This window comes from Bombina bombina, chromosome 1, assembly GCF_027579735.1.
Source record: "Bombina bombina isolate aBomBom1 chromosome 1, aBomBom1.pri, whole genome shotgun sequence".
NCBI lineage: Eukaryota > Metazoa > Chordata > Amphibia > Anura > Bombinatoridae > Bombina > Bombina bombina.
Window position 1 is genome coordinate 1,028,681,221 of NC_069499.1, and position 16,014 is coordinate 1,028,697,234.

Sequence of the window (16,014 nt, forward strand, 5' to 3'; positions counted from 1 at the left end):
ACCTACAGGTAATTGTTAAGGAACTGCATAAATAATTTTAATTCACACCAAACAGAATTACTGTAAGTTATATAGTTTAGCTAAACAATCTTTATTTTTTGACTGGTAAATGGTAAGATTTTTCTTTTCTTTTTGTTACTATGTTAACAAAATGTCATTAACTGCAGGTCATTGTTTTGATAATCTATTAAACAGTATGACTAATGGCATTGTGACATATCTGCTTTACATATCATCTTTCTTGTTTTCATAACACTAATTTATTTTAATTTATGCTTCTTGCTAAATTCATATTCCCTATACGTCAAAGTGATGCTAAAAAAAAGAAATGTTTTTCATATTTAATTGTTGTCACTTTTTACCAAACTTCTAGGTGAGGAATAATGTTGCGAATTTGCCAACTTTTGTTGTGGTTTAGTGGATTTACATTGCCTGGTCAAGCTTATCCAGGAGTTACAATGCGAGTCTCCCAAAAATGGTTAGACTATGGTAAGTACTATGGTTTCATTTCTCTGTAAGGGTCCAAGGATATAAAGCTCTCGGCACAGGTGAAATAATCTAAAATGACTAGTCTGTGCTATGAACTCTATGACAGTTAGTTGTGTGTCTCTCTACATTACTGTATGTGATGGAGAGATACATATTGAACTTATTCTGTAAATATCTGCATCATAGTATACTCAAAAAGTCTTTTAAACAGTACACATTCAAATAAGCATTATAAAGGTCTACATTTTCAATATGCTCTTTAATATAATCGTTGAATTACAAAAATTGTGACCAACGTAAAAGGTAGGGTACACAGCAATTTACACACACAAAAAATAAAATGTTGAAATTTTAAACAAGAAAGTAAAAAAGTCACATTTTCTTTATTTTGTCAGCCTTGGAGCATTGGTGACTGGGTTTAATAGGGTGTTTCTTGAGCGTATATAAAATTTCTTTGCAATTTGTATTGACATTCTTTAAGCATGTTACACCTGTAGGTGTCATAATTGAATCTGGCTGAATGTAGGCTGGTTAACTTGTCTTAAAATACACATTTATCTTAATAGAATAAAGGAAAAAGACTTGTTTATGAAATGAAAAAAAAATATAAGGTAACTTATTCAGAAAAAAACATAATTTGATTTGTATATGCATAAAGAATGTTGTTACCAGTACCAGGTGTTTCCTGTCACATTTACTCTCCCCTGCAAGAGAAGCTTCATTACTCGTGATTTGAAATGAATTCCTGGTACAGCCCCTTTTCTTCGATAATTTCGTGAGATTTGTCCATAGAATATTCAGTGATATTTCTCACAAATCTGACAGGTTTTAGATCATTGGGCCCTAAGTGATTCAGTAAATATGACTTATGCAGTAACAAGCTGCTATATCAGTAGCTGAATGGTTTTTAATTTTTTTGTTTCCAGTTTGTACAGTCGGAATGGATTTCCTTCATCAGATGCTGCAGAATGATCATCTACCAGATATTTCAGAATCCACTCGCATGTTTGGCAGCGTTGATTACAAGATTTCAGGGTGAACAACAAATTAGATTTTAACTGCCTAAACCTAGTTAAAAGAACACAAAACACAATTTTTTTCTTTAATGATTCAGATAGAGCATGCAATTTTAAGCAACTTTCTAATTTACTCTGATTATCAATTTTTCTTCATTCACTTGCTATCTTTATTTAAAAAGCAGGAATGTAAAGTTTAGGAGCCGGCCCATTTTAGGTTTACCAATAAGCAAGAGCTATCCAGGGTGCTGAACCAAAAATGGGCCGGCTCCTATGTTTACTAGTGATGTCGCGAACAGTTCTGCCGCGAATAGTTCGCAGCGAACATAGCATGTTCGCGTTCGCAGCGGACGGCGAACATATGCGATGTTCGATCCGCCCCCTATTCGTCATCAATGAGTAAACTTTGACCCTGTAGCTCACAGTCACAAGACACATTCCAGCCAATCAGCAGCAGCCACTCCCTCCCAGACGCTCCCACCTCCTGGACAGCATCCCTTTTAGATTCATTCGGAGCCTGCATTCTTAGTGAGAGGAGAGACAGTGTAGCTGCTGCTGGTTTAATAGGGAAATCGATAGCTAGGCTAGTGTATTCAGTGTCCACTACAGTCCTGAAGGACTCATCTGATCTCTGCTGTAAGGACAGCACCCCAAAAAGCCCTTTTTAGGGCTAGAACATCAGTCTGCTTTTTTTTTTTTTTTCCCTGTGTGATCTAATTGCAGCCTGCCTGCCAGCTCAGGCTCACAGCGTATACTGTGCCCACTTGCCCAGTGCCACCACTCATATCTGGTGTAACAGTAGTGTACATTTAAAAAAAAACAAAAAAACCTTTTTTTAATTTGAAATAATAGCAGTCATTTTCCTTCACACATGTGCGTTTGAGGTCCTGCCAGGGCTCAGTGTCACCCCAGTGCAACTCATATCTGCTAAAACAGTAGTGTACATTTAAAAAAAAAAAACCTTTTTTTAATTTGAAATAATAGCAGTCATTTTCCTTCACACGTGTGCGTTTGAGGTCCTGCCAGGGCACAGTGTGACACCAGTGCAAGTCATATCTGCTAAAACAGTAGTGTACATTTAAAAAAAACAAAAACCTTTTTTTACTGTGAAATAATAGCAGTCAGTTTCCTTCACACGTGTGTGTTCCAGGTCCTGCCAGGGCACAGTGTCACACCAGTGCAAGTCATATCTGCTAAAACAGTAGTGTACATTTAAAAAAAAAAAAAAAAACCCTTACACTACCTGAACGATACAACATCATACCTGATGTTTTAAAGCACGGTTTTCCAAACAATTTAGGAATGTGAGGTGATTTATGCCCTTTATGGATTAAAACCAGACTCTGCATCAACTATGTAATTTTCCATGGGAGTTTGCCATGGATCCCTCTCCGGCATACCACAGTCCAGGTATTAGTCCCCTTGAAACAACTTTTCCATCACTTTTGTGGCCAGAAAGAGTCCCTGTGGGTTTTAAAAATCGCCTGCCTATTGAAGTCTATGGCGGTTCGCCCGGTTCGCCGGTTCGCAAACTTTTGCGGAAGTTCGCGTTCGCCGTTCGTGAACGCAAAATTTTAGGTTCACAACATCACTAATGTTTACATTCCTGCTTTTTTAAAATAAAGATAGCAAAAGACTGAATAAATATTACAATAGGAGTAACAAAGAAAGTTGCTTAAAATGTAATCATGGGTTTGGGTTTGTGTCCCTTTAATTGTATATAATCACTGAACTTGCAAAAAACTAATTTCTGCTTTTGTAGTTTATTTGAAGTTATTGATACTTATTGCACTATGTAACTAACACTTTTATTATCATTTTCAGGGTATTTATTGAAGAGTTTGAGCTTCCTAAAGCATCAGCCTTCCCAGTGCCATCCACAGATGTCCATCTCACTATTGAAAATGCTAAAGCAAAGGTTTATGGCAACTGGGATGTGAAACACTGGCTTATGTATGCCACACTCTTTTCAATTTGGTAACATATTTTTATAGACCAGTGTATTTACAAGGTTATAAATATATCAAACAGAGGAACCTATCACATTCATTTAAAGGGACAATAAACACCTTAAGATTTTAAAGGGCCGCACAGCTGGGAAGAGTTAGAGTCTGAATTTTTTTCAATCATAATGGCCCTTTAATAAAGGATATACTAATTAAGAGTAGAAAACATAACTTTCTAATATATTTCATTATTATTTTGTCCCCTTTTAGTGCCATTTAGCACTGAAAATTGTGGCTTTTGTAATTTTCTGAGCTGGAAATGCACCTGCTGACTTCTTAGTGTTAATGCTGCTACATCTTTCACTAATTAGCTTTAATAGATAACAGACTGCAAAACAATGCACTTAAAGGGACATTCCAGTCAAAATTTAAATGCTCATAGATTAATTACATTTTTAAATAGAAACATGTATTGGCAAACATGCTTCTAGTAAAAGTCATCTCTGTTTTAGTGTTAACATGTGTCTCTGCACGTGCATGTGATGCATAGCTAGATATTCTTAGTGCATCTGCATTTTAAATACTGCAGCTGCTCGCAGCGCCTGTGGGTCTCGTACCCATGTTAGCAATTAACAAATTGAGTCATTACCAGATGGTACAAGCACCTTAGGCTTTCTGAGCAAGTGCTGTGTTTAAAATGCTGGTGCACGGTGCATACTTAAATAAACTTTTGAAACAGCTATAGATTTTATTAGAAGCAGTTTTGCTAAAACATTTATATTACAAAAATGCTTCTATTCAAAACTGAAATGCATCCATTTGAATTCCAATTTTAGTTGGAATGTCCCTTTAATACTTATTTGATAGCAGTTTGTTTTCTGCAGATTAAAGCCCAGACTGACTCTTTCAAATAAGGCAAGTGGTTGGTGGAGTTTGTTTTTTTAAAAACAATTGTAGTAAACAAGGTGTGCATTTATTTAACCTTTTCATGACTGGTGATACCTGGTAGCTCCTATCCGCAATTTGCATCACTATTTGAGGAATATTTGTGAGAACTTTATTAGTGCTTAGTGTATAGTCTATACACCAACTGACATTCAATATGGAGGGTCCAGTGCAACAATTTGTCTCCCTTATGCCAGCAATAGCACAAATTAACTCTGGAAAGTACTGTGAGAGAATATTCCCTGATGACAAAGGAACTTTGTCATTAAGTACCTTGTTTGATTCTATGGAGACTTTGCTTTTTAAAGAAACAAAGGCCCAATGGGACACTTGGACATTTCAATCCTATATAAAAGCCAAAATGATTCCAAGAGGACTCAGAATCTATAAATGTCCCACCTTTGAGGTGGTGCTAACGATACAGATTGTGTTAATGCATGGAATAATGTTTTGACTGAATGTTCATTGCAATTAATGTTTTTATTAATTCAATATAGAACGCAACATTTAAATGACATTAAGGCAGAAATTGATAGTCTCCAAACTGAACTAAACACATGCAGCCTAGATCCAGACTTTCCCAAGTTTGATAATATACTGCAGGATTCTTTAGCCCATGGTAAACAGTTAATTATGGAAAAAAAACATGTAAAATTTGTAAGAGATAAGACAGATTATCAAAAAAACTCTGTCTACATCTGGAGTAGAAGAAAACGCTATGACTATAGGCGCAGTTTACAACAGTCTAAGAATCGCAGAATCAGTCACTTTTTCAGATAGTGACACAGTTAGGTCATCTGACGAAAATCTATCAGGTAATGAGGATAATACTGGTACACTAACCCAGGTTAACACTATTTCAAATCAACAATCAGGCATTCTTAAAAAATACATATACTTCTGCTACTGTGATTAATATAGCTTCACAACCGGGGGCTAGACCTAAGGAAAAACGAATGTTTCTAATATTGGCTCTAAATACATCCCTACGGGCATATCTACTGAGCTAACTGGTACACACACAGTAAATTCCAGCATACATGAACAGTCCATATTGGACCAGGTTTTTCCCTTGGGTCTTCTGCCACAGGGAGTGGGAGGGACATCTACTATCAACCAAGTCAACCAAGAGAGATACCAATTGAGGGGCAATCGCACACAGATGAAATACAAGTGAATAACGTCATTAATTTATCATCTGTAAAACTCACCAAGGATCAAAAAGACCTATTGGGTTTATGATTAGGCTTTGCACCTACTGCCCAATTTGACCTATTTAAAACCATGCTAGACATTAATCGCTTTATTCGTAATATTACATTTAAAAAACACTACTCTGATCCATCCTCATCTTATATGGGAGTTGTGAAAGACTCCACTGTTCCCATGCCAGAATTTCAGACATTTGCAGAAGTCTGTGATGTCATCTCACTTCAGGATCCTGGCATCAGAAACAGAGAGTCATTGAGACTTTTCACTCTAGAGTTGAGGCAGATCTCCAAGCTTTGAAAGATAGTCTGGGTAATCTGACACATAATCTGCCTAAAAGACAACAAGAGGCCCTTAGGTCTTTACAATAGAATGCTGATCTAGTTATACGCTTGGCAGATAAAGGCGGCACTATTGTTGTCATGAATCGGGCGTACTATGTTTCTGAAGCCTTATGACAAATTAATAACCCACAAGATTACTCCATTCTAGACAGAAATCCTACAAATAACTATAGGAGACTTCTAGTGGAAATTTTGGATGACGGTGTTGAGCATGGGTTTCTAGATGAACATACAGCTTTTTTTCTTACCGTTCCCTTTCCTAAGATTCCCATGTTCCACCTTTTTCCAAAGGTCCACAAGTCCCTAATTAATGTGAATGGTCACCCTATTGTTAGTGGTGTTGATTCGCTATTAGAACGACTCTCTCAGTGGCTGGATGCAATCCTTCAACCCTTAGTTAGCAATCTTCCAACATACACCAGGGTCTCCAAACATATGCTCAAACTGCTGGCAGGTTTTGAATGGAAAGCTCATTTTATCTGGATTACCATAGATGCTGTCTCATTATATTCCTCCATTCCTCATTCTAAAGGTATTGAGGCAGTAGAATATTTTCTTAGTAGATGTACAGATTACACTGTAGAGTTTCAGATGTACATTTTGCGTGTACTAGAATTTCTGCTAACCCACAATGTACATTGTGCGTGTACTAGAATTTCTGCTAACCCACAACTGTGTAAACTGGTTGTTTCCCCATGCAATGCAAACTGAATAAAATCGTTCTAATGATTTTATTCAGTTTGCATTGCTTGAGGAAATGACCAGTTTACACGGTCGAGAAAACGCGTTGCAGTGATAAGAATAAAAGCATTTTTTACCTTCAAACCGATCAGAAGTTGTCACATTATCTATTGCCTAATGGATGTTCAACAAGGGACATCACTACACTGAGTCTATACCTACGAAGTGGCTACTTTTGGAGCACGGCTGAGACCGATCCAGAGAAAATCAAGACCCAGCTGACTAACGAGTCGGACCAGTGCACTAACCACTGTTCAATGTTAGTACGGTGCAACACCATCCGTTAAGCCTTTTATCTTATACTACAAACAGCATTTTCAAGACTTACTCACACTATGAGATGCCCTCTTTCTTTTCTTTGAATATTCAGATCATCCCACACATCGGGAACAAGAGGAGCGGCCTCCAGTTTAGATCCTTTCAAGGCAACTTTGCACTAACCGGCTAGTTGTCCTTTGGATTAACTTTTTTTCCTTTTGGTATAACCATTGCAGTTTTCCTTTTGGTATAACCATTGCAGTTTTTCTTCTGGACAATTGATATACACACATATTAACTATCAATTTTAATCCTTTTAAACATCAGAGCGCCCCTTTAACATTCATAGTTCTATTCCATGTTTATTCATTTATATGTATGTTTATTTATTTATATGTATGTATATGTATGTCTGTGAGTTTTCCCTCTTCTCTTTTCAATTAGTTTTCTTCATGCTATTAGCTATTCATCAGTGTAAGGGGTTAACTTTATCTCAGGCTGTGTGTTTGGCGTGTTTTGTTTTTTTAGGTTTTAACCAATTAGAATATCCCTTAAACTTTTTAAAGTATTTCACAACTGTGACACCTTAAGCTATAATTACGGCTGCACGCCGAAACATGTTAACAACTGGTGTCACGCTCACAAACCTTTTGCTCTGTTGCACCATCAAGCCAATGTTGGCTATTTTTAACTTTGTCAAATTAATAAAATTCACTTTTTATCTGCATCTGATTTAGGAACATATCCTTACATTTGGTCTAATCAGTATTGAGGACTGATTCAGATTACAATAGGTTAATGCCACAAAATGTGAATACATATTTTCATAGTACAGTGAACAAAGGGTTTACGTGAATTGACTTTTCCTTTAACCTTAAGAAGTGTGAATGGGCTATTCTATAAGTCAGTTTCTAGTGACCTCCCAGTTTCTAATTCGAAAAACAGGTACTTAAGACACGAAAAGGACTATTCAGGGGTTTTCTGCTGGAAACTCGTTGCAGTGGCGGACTTTTAACAAACAAATCAATATTGCATTGTGATCACTCGAGAAACTCAATGACCAATTCATTTGGAAAGCCGAAAAGCCTTTTAGAGAGCAAATCAACAATAGATAGTGATCAATCCCAGGATTTGCTTTTTTTGGACTGACTAGGGACTGTGGGATAAGCACAATTTTACACAAAAGCAAGAGGTGTTTAATAAACTTTTAAAGTAAACACTGTTTATATAGAAAAATGCATGCCCTAATATGTGATGTCAGTGTCACTAATGATGTCATAAGTCATGGGGTCAGTGTAAAACAATCAATTTAATTAAAATCATGCGTGCATCAAATAATTGACCTTTAAGGATATATAAATATGAATGTTCATTTTTTAATAAAATAAAGCAGAAATGTATGCAGTTTTAACACGTTCTAAAAATAGGAATTTTATTTGTACAGAAAGGACCGAGGCAGTTTTACACTATTACTTTCTGGAATATCCATAGAAGCCCAGGTGACAACCTTCAAAGACTCATCTGACCGTCCCTCCGTGTTTCTTTCTTTTTGTAATTCAGAGGTGAAAAAAGCTAAACTACATCTTTCTGGTGGTGCAAGGTAAGTGACAGGGGCGGAACTGCTATTGGTGGAAGAGGTGCAGTGGCACTAGTGCCCAAGTGCTTTGGGGCCCATAGCAGTCAGTCACATACAATTATTATAAAAGAAGCATGCATACTATTACTATTGCTGATTATTTAGGTCCATTTTGGGGGTGGGCAAAAACATTTTTTCACCAGGGCCCTCTGTGGAGTAGGTCTGATACTGGTATGTGAGATGCCAGCTGGCAGCACATCTAACATTATTTTCTACATTTGGCAACATAAGCATCTACTTCTCTCAGACTTGTTCCTCAATCAGTAATTATAAAGCGCTTTTCATTACCATTATTATTGTATTACACAAATAAACAAGATGAAAATGTCTCATAAAAATATAATTCAAATGTGTTAAATACTTTATTGTTTGATAATCTTTCTCTGTAATTGTCTTGTTTGTATATGCAATGTAAAATAGTTTAAATCAGAGCAGTGGTAGATCTAGGGATGTGACCTCAGAATTGCTATGTGTCCTAAATTTGCAAGGTAGTGTATTTTTTTACTTGTCCAGTACTCTACCCAGAAGTCAGATGAATGAGAAGGTGAAAAGAGAGAAGGGGTTTTTAAAATAATGAAGACTAAAACAGACATTATAAGGTATGGACCATCAATGGCAACAATCTGTAAAATTAAATGGACATTAAACACTAGAGATGTGAATTTGTTTTGTTATGAATGTAAATTCGTAATGAAAAACAGATATTCATTTTTTTTAGAAACATAAAAACATAGATATCGACAGCAGATAAGAGCTATAGGCCAAGCAAGTCTGCCCAATATTTCCTAAAAGTATAAACGTATCTAGTTTGTAGAATAGCCATATGCTTATTCCCAGGCATTCTTAAAGTCCCCCACAGTGTTTGTCATTACTACCTCTTGTGGAAGCTTATTGCATGAATAAATCAACCTTTCTGTAACAAAATTCTTCCTCAAATTACGCCTCAATATACTACCCTTCAGCTTGACATCATGACTCCTTTTTCTTGAATTTTTCTTTTTATGTAAAATACTCACAGGCTCAGCTTTACAAAGGCCTTTAATATACTTGAAATTTGCTATCATATACAGGGAGTGCAGAATTATTAGGCAAGTTGTATTTTTGAGGATTAATTTTATTATTGAACAACAACCATGTTCTCAATGAACCCAAAAAACTCATTAATATCAAAGCTGAATAGTTTTGGAAGTAGTTTTTAGTTTGTTTTTAGTTATAGCTATTTTAGGGGGATATCTGTGTGTGCAGGTGACTATTACTGTGCATAATTATTAGGCAACTTAACAAAAAACAAATATATACCCATTTCAATTATTTATTTTTACCAGTGAAACCAATATAACATCTCAACATTCACAAATATACATTTCTGACATTCAAAAACAAAACAAAAACAAATCAGTGACCAATATAGCCACCTTTCTTTGCAAGGACACTCAAAAGCCTGCCATCCATGGATTCTGTCAGTGTTTTGATCTGTTCACCATCAACATTGCGTGCAGCAGCAACCACAGCCTCCCAGACACTGTTCAGAGAGGTGTACTGTTTTCCCTCCTTGTAAATCTCACATTTGATGATGGACCACAGGTTCTCAATGGGGTTCAGATCAGGTGAACAAGGAGGCCATGTCATTAGATTTTCTTCTTTTATACCCTTTCTTGCCAGCCACGCTGTGGAGTACTTGGACGCGTGTGATGGAGCATTGTCCTGCATGAAAATCATGTTTTTCTTGAAGGATGCAGACTTCTTCCTGTACCACTGCTTGAAGAAGGTGTCTTCCAGAAACTGGCAGTAGGACTGGGAGTTGAGCTTGACTCCATCCTCAACCCGAAAAGGCCCCACAAGCTCATCTTTGATGATACCAGCCCAAACCAGTACTCCCCCTCTACCTTGCTGGCGTCTGAGTCGGACTGGAGCTCTCTGCCCTTTACCAATCCAGCCACGGGCCCATCCATCTGGCCCATCAAGACTCACTCTCATTTCATCAGTCCATAAAACCTTAGAAAAATCAGTCTTGAGATATTTCTTGGCCCAGTCTTGACGTTTCAGCTTGTGTGTTTTGTTCAGTGGTGGTCGTTTTCAGCCTTTCTTACCTTTGCCATGTCTCTGAGTATTGCACACCTTGTGCTTTTGGGCACTCCAGTGATGTTGCAGCTCTGAAATATGGCCAAACTGGTGGCAAGTGGCATCTTGGCAGCTGCACGCTTGACTTTTCTCAGTTCATGGGCATTATTTTGCGCCTTGGTTTTTCCACACGCTTCTTGCGACCCTGTTGACTATTTTGAATGAAACGCTTGATTGTTCGATGATCACGCTTCAGAAGCTTTGCAATTTTAAGAGTGCTGCATCCCTCTGCAAGATATCTCACTATTTTTGACTTTTCTGAGCCTGTCAAGTCCTTCTTTTGACCCATTTTGCCAAAGGAAAGGAAGTTGCCTAATAATTATGCACACCTGATATAGGGTGTTGATGTCATTAGACCACACCCCTTCTCATTACAGAGATGCACATCACCTAATATGCTTAATTGGTAGTAGGCTTTCGAGCCTATACAGCTTGGAGTAAGACAACAAAATACTCATTTGCCTAATAATTCTGCACACAGTGTAATCTCTTTCCCTTCTCTCCTCTAAGCTATACATAATAAGGTAAATGAGCCTCTCATAGTAAATTAAAAAAAAAAAAAAATATATATATATATATATATATATATATATATCTTAATGCACCAATGAAATTTAAAGAAAATGCAAAAATACTGAAAAAATTGTCAGTTTATTTGTTTTCTTTAAATGACCTTTAAGGAGCTAAATATCTTTAGCATGTTGAAGAGCCGCTCAAACCCATTCCTCTTCTTTACTAGGGATGGGCAAATGTGTTTATATTCGAATTTGATTGTTAGAACAAATGTTTTTGTAGAAATTTGATTTACATAATCGAATGTTGATAAAAACAAATATTCTTAAAAATTCTATTATTGAATGTTATTTACAGTTTTCGAATGTTACTTTCAAATTCAAATATTATTTTCGAATTTGAATGTCACATTCAAAATCGAATGTCACATTCAAATTTGAATATTACATTTATAAAACACAGTTGTAGACTAGAAATACTATTTCGAATTCAAATGCTACATTCGATTTCAAATGTAGCATTCATATTCGAATATTACATTTATTAAACACAGTATAAGACTAGAAATACTATTTCGATTTTGAATATTATTCAAATTCGAATGTAGCTTTCAAATTCAAATATTACATTTATTAAGCACAGTTGTAGACTAGAAATACTATTTCAAATTTGAATGTTACATTAAAATTCGAATGTCACATTCGAATTCGAATGTCACATTCAAATTCAAATATTACATTTATAAAACAAAGTATTAGACTAGAAATACTATTTCGAAATTAAATGTTACATTCAAATTCGAATGTAGCATTCATATTCGAATATTACATTTATTAAACACAGTTGTAGACTAGAAATGCTATTTTGAATGTTATATTCAAATTCGAATGTCACTTTCAAATTTGAATATAACATTTCGAAATTGAATGTGATATAAAATTCATAGCTTTATTATTATTACTATTATTATCAGGTATTTGTAGAGCGCCAGCAGGTTCCGCAGCGCTATGAACATGGGTTGTATATAAAAAAAAACTATTACAGGGATCAAATGGGGAGAGAGGGTCCTGCCGAGTGTTGCACTGTTGTAGTCGGCTCTTATGAAGGCGAACTACAAACAGCTGGGCTCATAGGCTTAAATGCTATGGGGTTTTAGGGGATATCAGTGGAGATAGGAAGGTTAGTTAGGTTGTAAGTGTCCCTGAATAGTAGAGTCTTCAGGGAGCACTTTAAGCTTTTAAAACTAGGGGAGATTCTTGTGGAGTGAGGCAGAGAGTTCCATAAGATGGGAGCCAGTCTTGAGAAATCTTGTAGACGGGTATGTGAGGAGGTAACAAGAGAGGAGGAGAGTAGGAGATCATGAGCGGAGCGAAGGGGACGGGAGGGAGAGTATCTGGAGACAAGGTCTGAGATGTAGGAAGGGAACAGTGAAATTGAGGGCTTTGTGTGTCAGAGTGAGAATTTTGTGTTTAATCCTGGAGGCAAGAGGAAGCCAGTGAAGGGATTGGCAGAGAGGAGAGGCAGATGAAGAGCGAAGTGCAAGGAAGATGAGCCTGGCAGAGGCATTAATTATGAATTTAAAAGAGCTAGGCGGCAGCTAGGGAGACCAGAGAGGATAGAGTTGCAGTAGTCAAGGCGGAAAAGGATGAGAGAGTGAAGTAAAATCTTTGTTGTATCTTGTGTAAGGAAATGTCTCATTTTAGCAATGTTTTTAAGGTGGAAGCAGCAGGCTTTAGCCAAGGGCTGAATGTGAGGAGTGAAAGAAAGATCTGAATCAAGTGTGACCCCAAGACATCGGGCATTTGAGGTTGGGGTAATGATGGAGTTGTCAACAGTTATAGAGACATGGGGTGTGGAGATTTTGGAAGAAGGGGGAAAATAAGGAGCTCAATTTTGGAGAGATTTAGCTTGAGGTAGGGAGAAGACATCCAAGATGAGATATGGGACAGACAGTTAGTGACTCGGGTTTGCAAGGAAGGAGATAGTTCTGGTGCAGAGAGGTAGATTTGGTTATCGTCGGCATACAAATGATAATGAAACCCGTGGGACTTCATTAAGTAACCTAGTGAGGATGTGTAGATTGAGAAGAGAAGGGGACTGAGGACAGAGCCTTACGGTACACCAACAGAAAGAGGTAACGGGGCAGAGGATACCCCAGAGAAAGCTACACTAAAGGTACGGTTAGACAGATAGGAAGAGAACCAAGAGAGAGCTGTGTCACATATGCCAAAGGATTGGAGGGTATGAAGCAAAAGAGGGTGGTCGACAGTATCAAAGGCTGCAGACAGATCAAGGAGGATTAGTAGAGAGTAGTGGCCTTTTGATTTTGCTGTAAGTTGGTTGTTGGTAACCTTAACAATTGCTGTCTCTGTTGAGTGAAGGGGCAAAATCCAGATTACAGTGGGTCAAGGAGGGAGTTTAATGTAAGGAAATGGGATAGACGTGCATATACTAGCTTTTCAAGAAGCTTTGAGGCAAAATGTAGTAGGGAAATAGGGCTGTAGTTGGATGGGGAGGTTGGATCGAGATAAGGTTTTTTTGAGGATAGGTGTGACTAATGCATATTTAAGAGATGTGGGAACTATACCAGTGCTGAGGGAGAGGTTAAAGATGTGTGTGAGTATAGGGAGAAGGGTAGAAGAGAGGGAGGGGAGTAGTTGTGAGGGGATAGGGTCGAGGGGACAGGTAGTGAGGTGAGTGGATAGTATAAGGGCAGAAACGTCATCCTCTATAACAGGGTCAAAAGAGCTAAATTTTTCTATGTGGGTTTTGGATGATTGTGAGCTTTTGAGGGAGTGGGAGATCGGTAGTATGTTGAGAGCTGATTTAATTTTTGATGCAGTTGATTTTGTTGTTGAAGTAGCTGGAAAAATCTTGGGCTGAGAGAAATGTTGTGGTGGGAGGTTGGGGTGGGCAGAGAAGAGTATTGAATGTGGAGAACAGAGGTTTTGGGTTTAAAGAAAGAGTAGAGATAAGAGTAGAGAAGTAATGTTGCTTATATAGATTATGGGCAGAATAGTAAGAGTTCAAGATGAACTTATAGTGAATAAAGTCAGCAGAACTCTGAGATTTCCTCCAGTGTCGCTCAGCAGTACGGGAACATCTGCGTAGGTACCGTGTCAGAGGAGTATGCCAGGGCTGAGGATGAGTGTATGTTTTCCGAACTATGGTTGGTGGTGCCAGGTTATCAAGGACCGATGTAAGGGTGGCGTTATAGTGGCAGATTGATTCATCAGGACAGGAAAAGGAGGGGATGGAAGAGAGAAGAGGTTCGAGAGAGCTATCGAGCTGTTGCTGATCTAATGACTTGATTCTTCTGTGAACTTTAGTGTGAGGGGTAGAATGAGGGAAAGTTGTAGGCAGGGAGGTGATGGTATAAGTGAGGAGGTGGTGGTCAGAGGAAAAGGTGAGTTTGTGAAGTTTGAGATAGTGCATCGATAACTGAAAATCAGATCAAGGTAGTGACCATCTTTGTGATTGGCAGAGTCAGTCCGTTGTGACAGGCCAAAAGAGGAAGTGAGTTGCAGAAGTTGTTTTGCAGAGGAGGCAGAGGGATTATCAACAGGGAGGTTGAAGTCACCGAGAATGAGGGCAGGGGTATCCGAGGAATGGAAGTAAGGTAGCCAGGCAGCAAAGTGATCTAGAAATAGAGTTGTGAAGCCAGGGGGATGGTATATGACTGCAAAACGTATAGAGAGGGGAGTGAATAAGCGAACCATGTGTGTTTCGAATGAAGAAAATGTGAGGGAAGAGAAGGGCTGTATTGGTTGAAAGGTTCAATGAGAGGAAAGTAAAATACCAACACCACCTCCAGTGTCTGAAGGAGAGAGCCAGGTTTCTGTGAGAGCCAGAAGATTGAGAGAGTGGGAGATAAAGAGGTCATGGATAGAAGTGAGCTTGTTGCAAACAGAGCGAGAGTTCCATAGTGCACAAGTAAAGGGGGTGGTGGCTTTAGATGCAAGAGGAATACGATTAAGAGTTTTGTTTTTGAAGTCTAATGAAGGGCACACATGGGTGTGCAGGGCAGGGAAGTTGTAGGGTGCCAGGATTAGGGGAGATGTCGCCAGCAGCTAGTATGAGCAAGAGGGAGAGTGACATGAGATGAGATGCAAATTTTCAGTAGTGAGACTGTTTTTGTGGTGAGTTGCAAGGGGGAGAGAGACTCTTTAGGAATGTGTGAAGTTCATAAATACAAAAGTAAGGTGAGGTTAAGAGAGATGGGCAAATGAGCAGTGCAGGTGGTGAGGGGTAAGGAGTAATTGAGTAAAGTAGTTTGTTGAACAGACAAAAGGTGGCAAAAAGGGATATTAAGATATTGTGCATTTTTTACAAAATAGACAGTGTATAAATGCATAACTTGCCTTATCCCTTGTCCAATCCTTGTTCAATTCTTGTATAATTCATTGTGCCTCACTTATAAATGTTCTCTTAAGAGATGGGAACAGATGATCTTACATTATTGCAATCAACCTGCATTGCTTTCCCCATAGCAGTGTTACATTTATAGGCCAGAGCATTCAGCTGAATACAATAAATTAGGTAATGACCTGATCAAAGACAGTCAAAAAACCAATTGGGAGAATTTGATTCAGGGTGAGATAAGTTAAAAATAACAGACAATAGAATAGCTAAACATTCTATTATTTGAACAAATATTTTTGAATTTTATTGAAAAATTCAAAAATGAAAATTGGAAAATAGAATGTTAGAATGTTATATAAGCATTCAAAATTCGATTTGAATGAACGACTGTATCAAAATTTGTTTTAAATTTTGAATTTTTAGAAACATTCGCA

The 16,014-nt window shown here is 37.7% G+C and overlaps 1 protein-coding gene across 3 annotated transcripts in view; it reads left to right on the forward strand.

The window, feature by feature from the left end:
* Positions 1–379: 379 nt before the first annotated feature.
* Positions 380–16,014, forward strand: part of LOC128640832 (BPI fold-containing family C protein-like) — a 199,319-nt gene continuing 183,684 nt past the window's right edge. For all 3 annotated transcript variants that reach the window (XM_053693258.1, XM_053693266.1, XM_053693277.1), the window contains exons 1-4: positions 380–489; positions 1,416–1,524; positions 3,330–3,458; positions 8,393–8,548. In XM_053693258.1, coding sequence (XP_053549233.1) covers positions 384–489; positions 1,416–1,524; positions 3,330–3,458; positions 8,393–8,548 — 500 coding nt within the window. In that variant the 5' untranslated portion in view covers positions 380–383. The remainder of the gene's footprint in view (positions 490–1,415; positions 1,525–3,329; positions 3,459–8,392; positions 8,549–16,014) is intronic.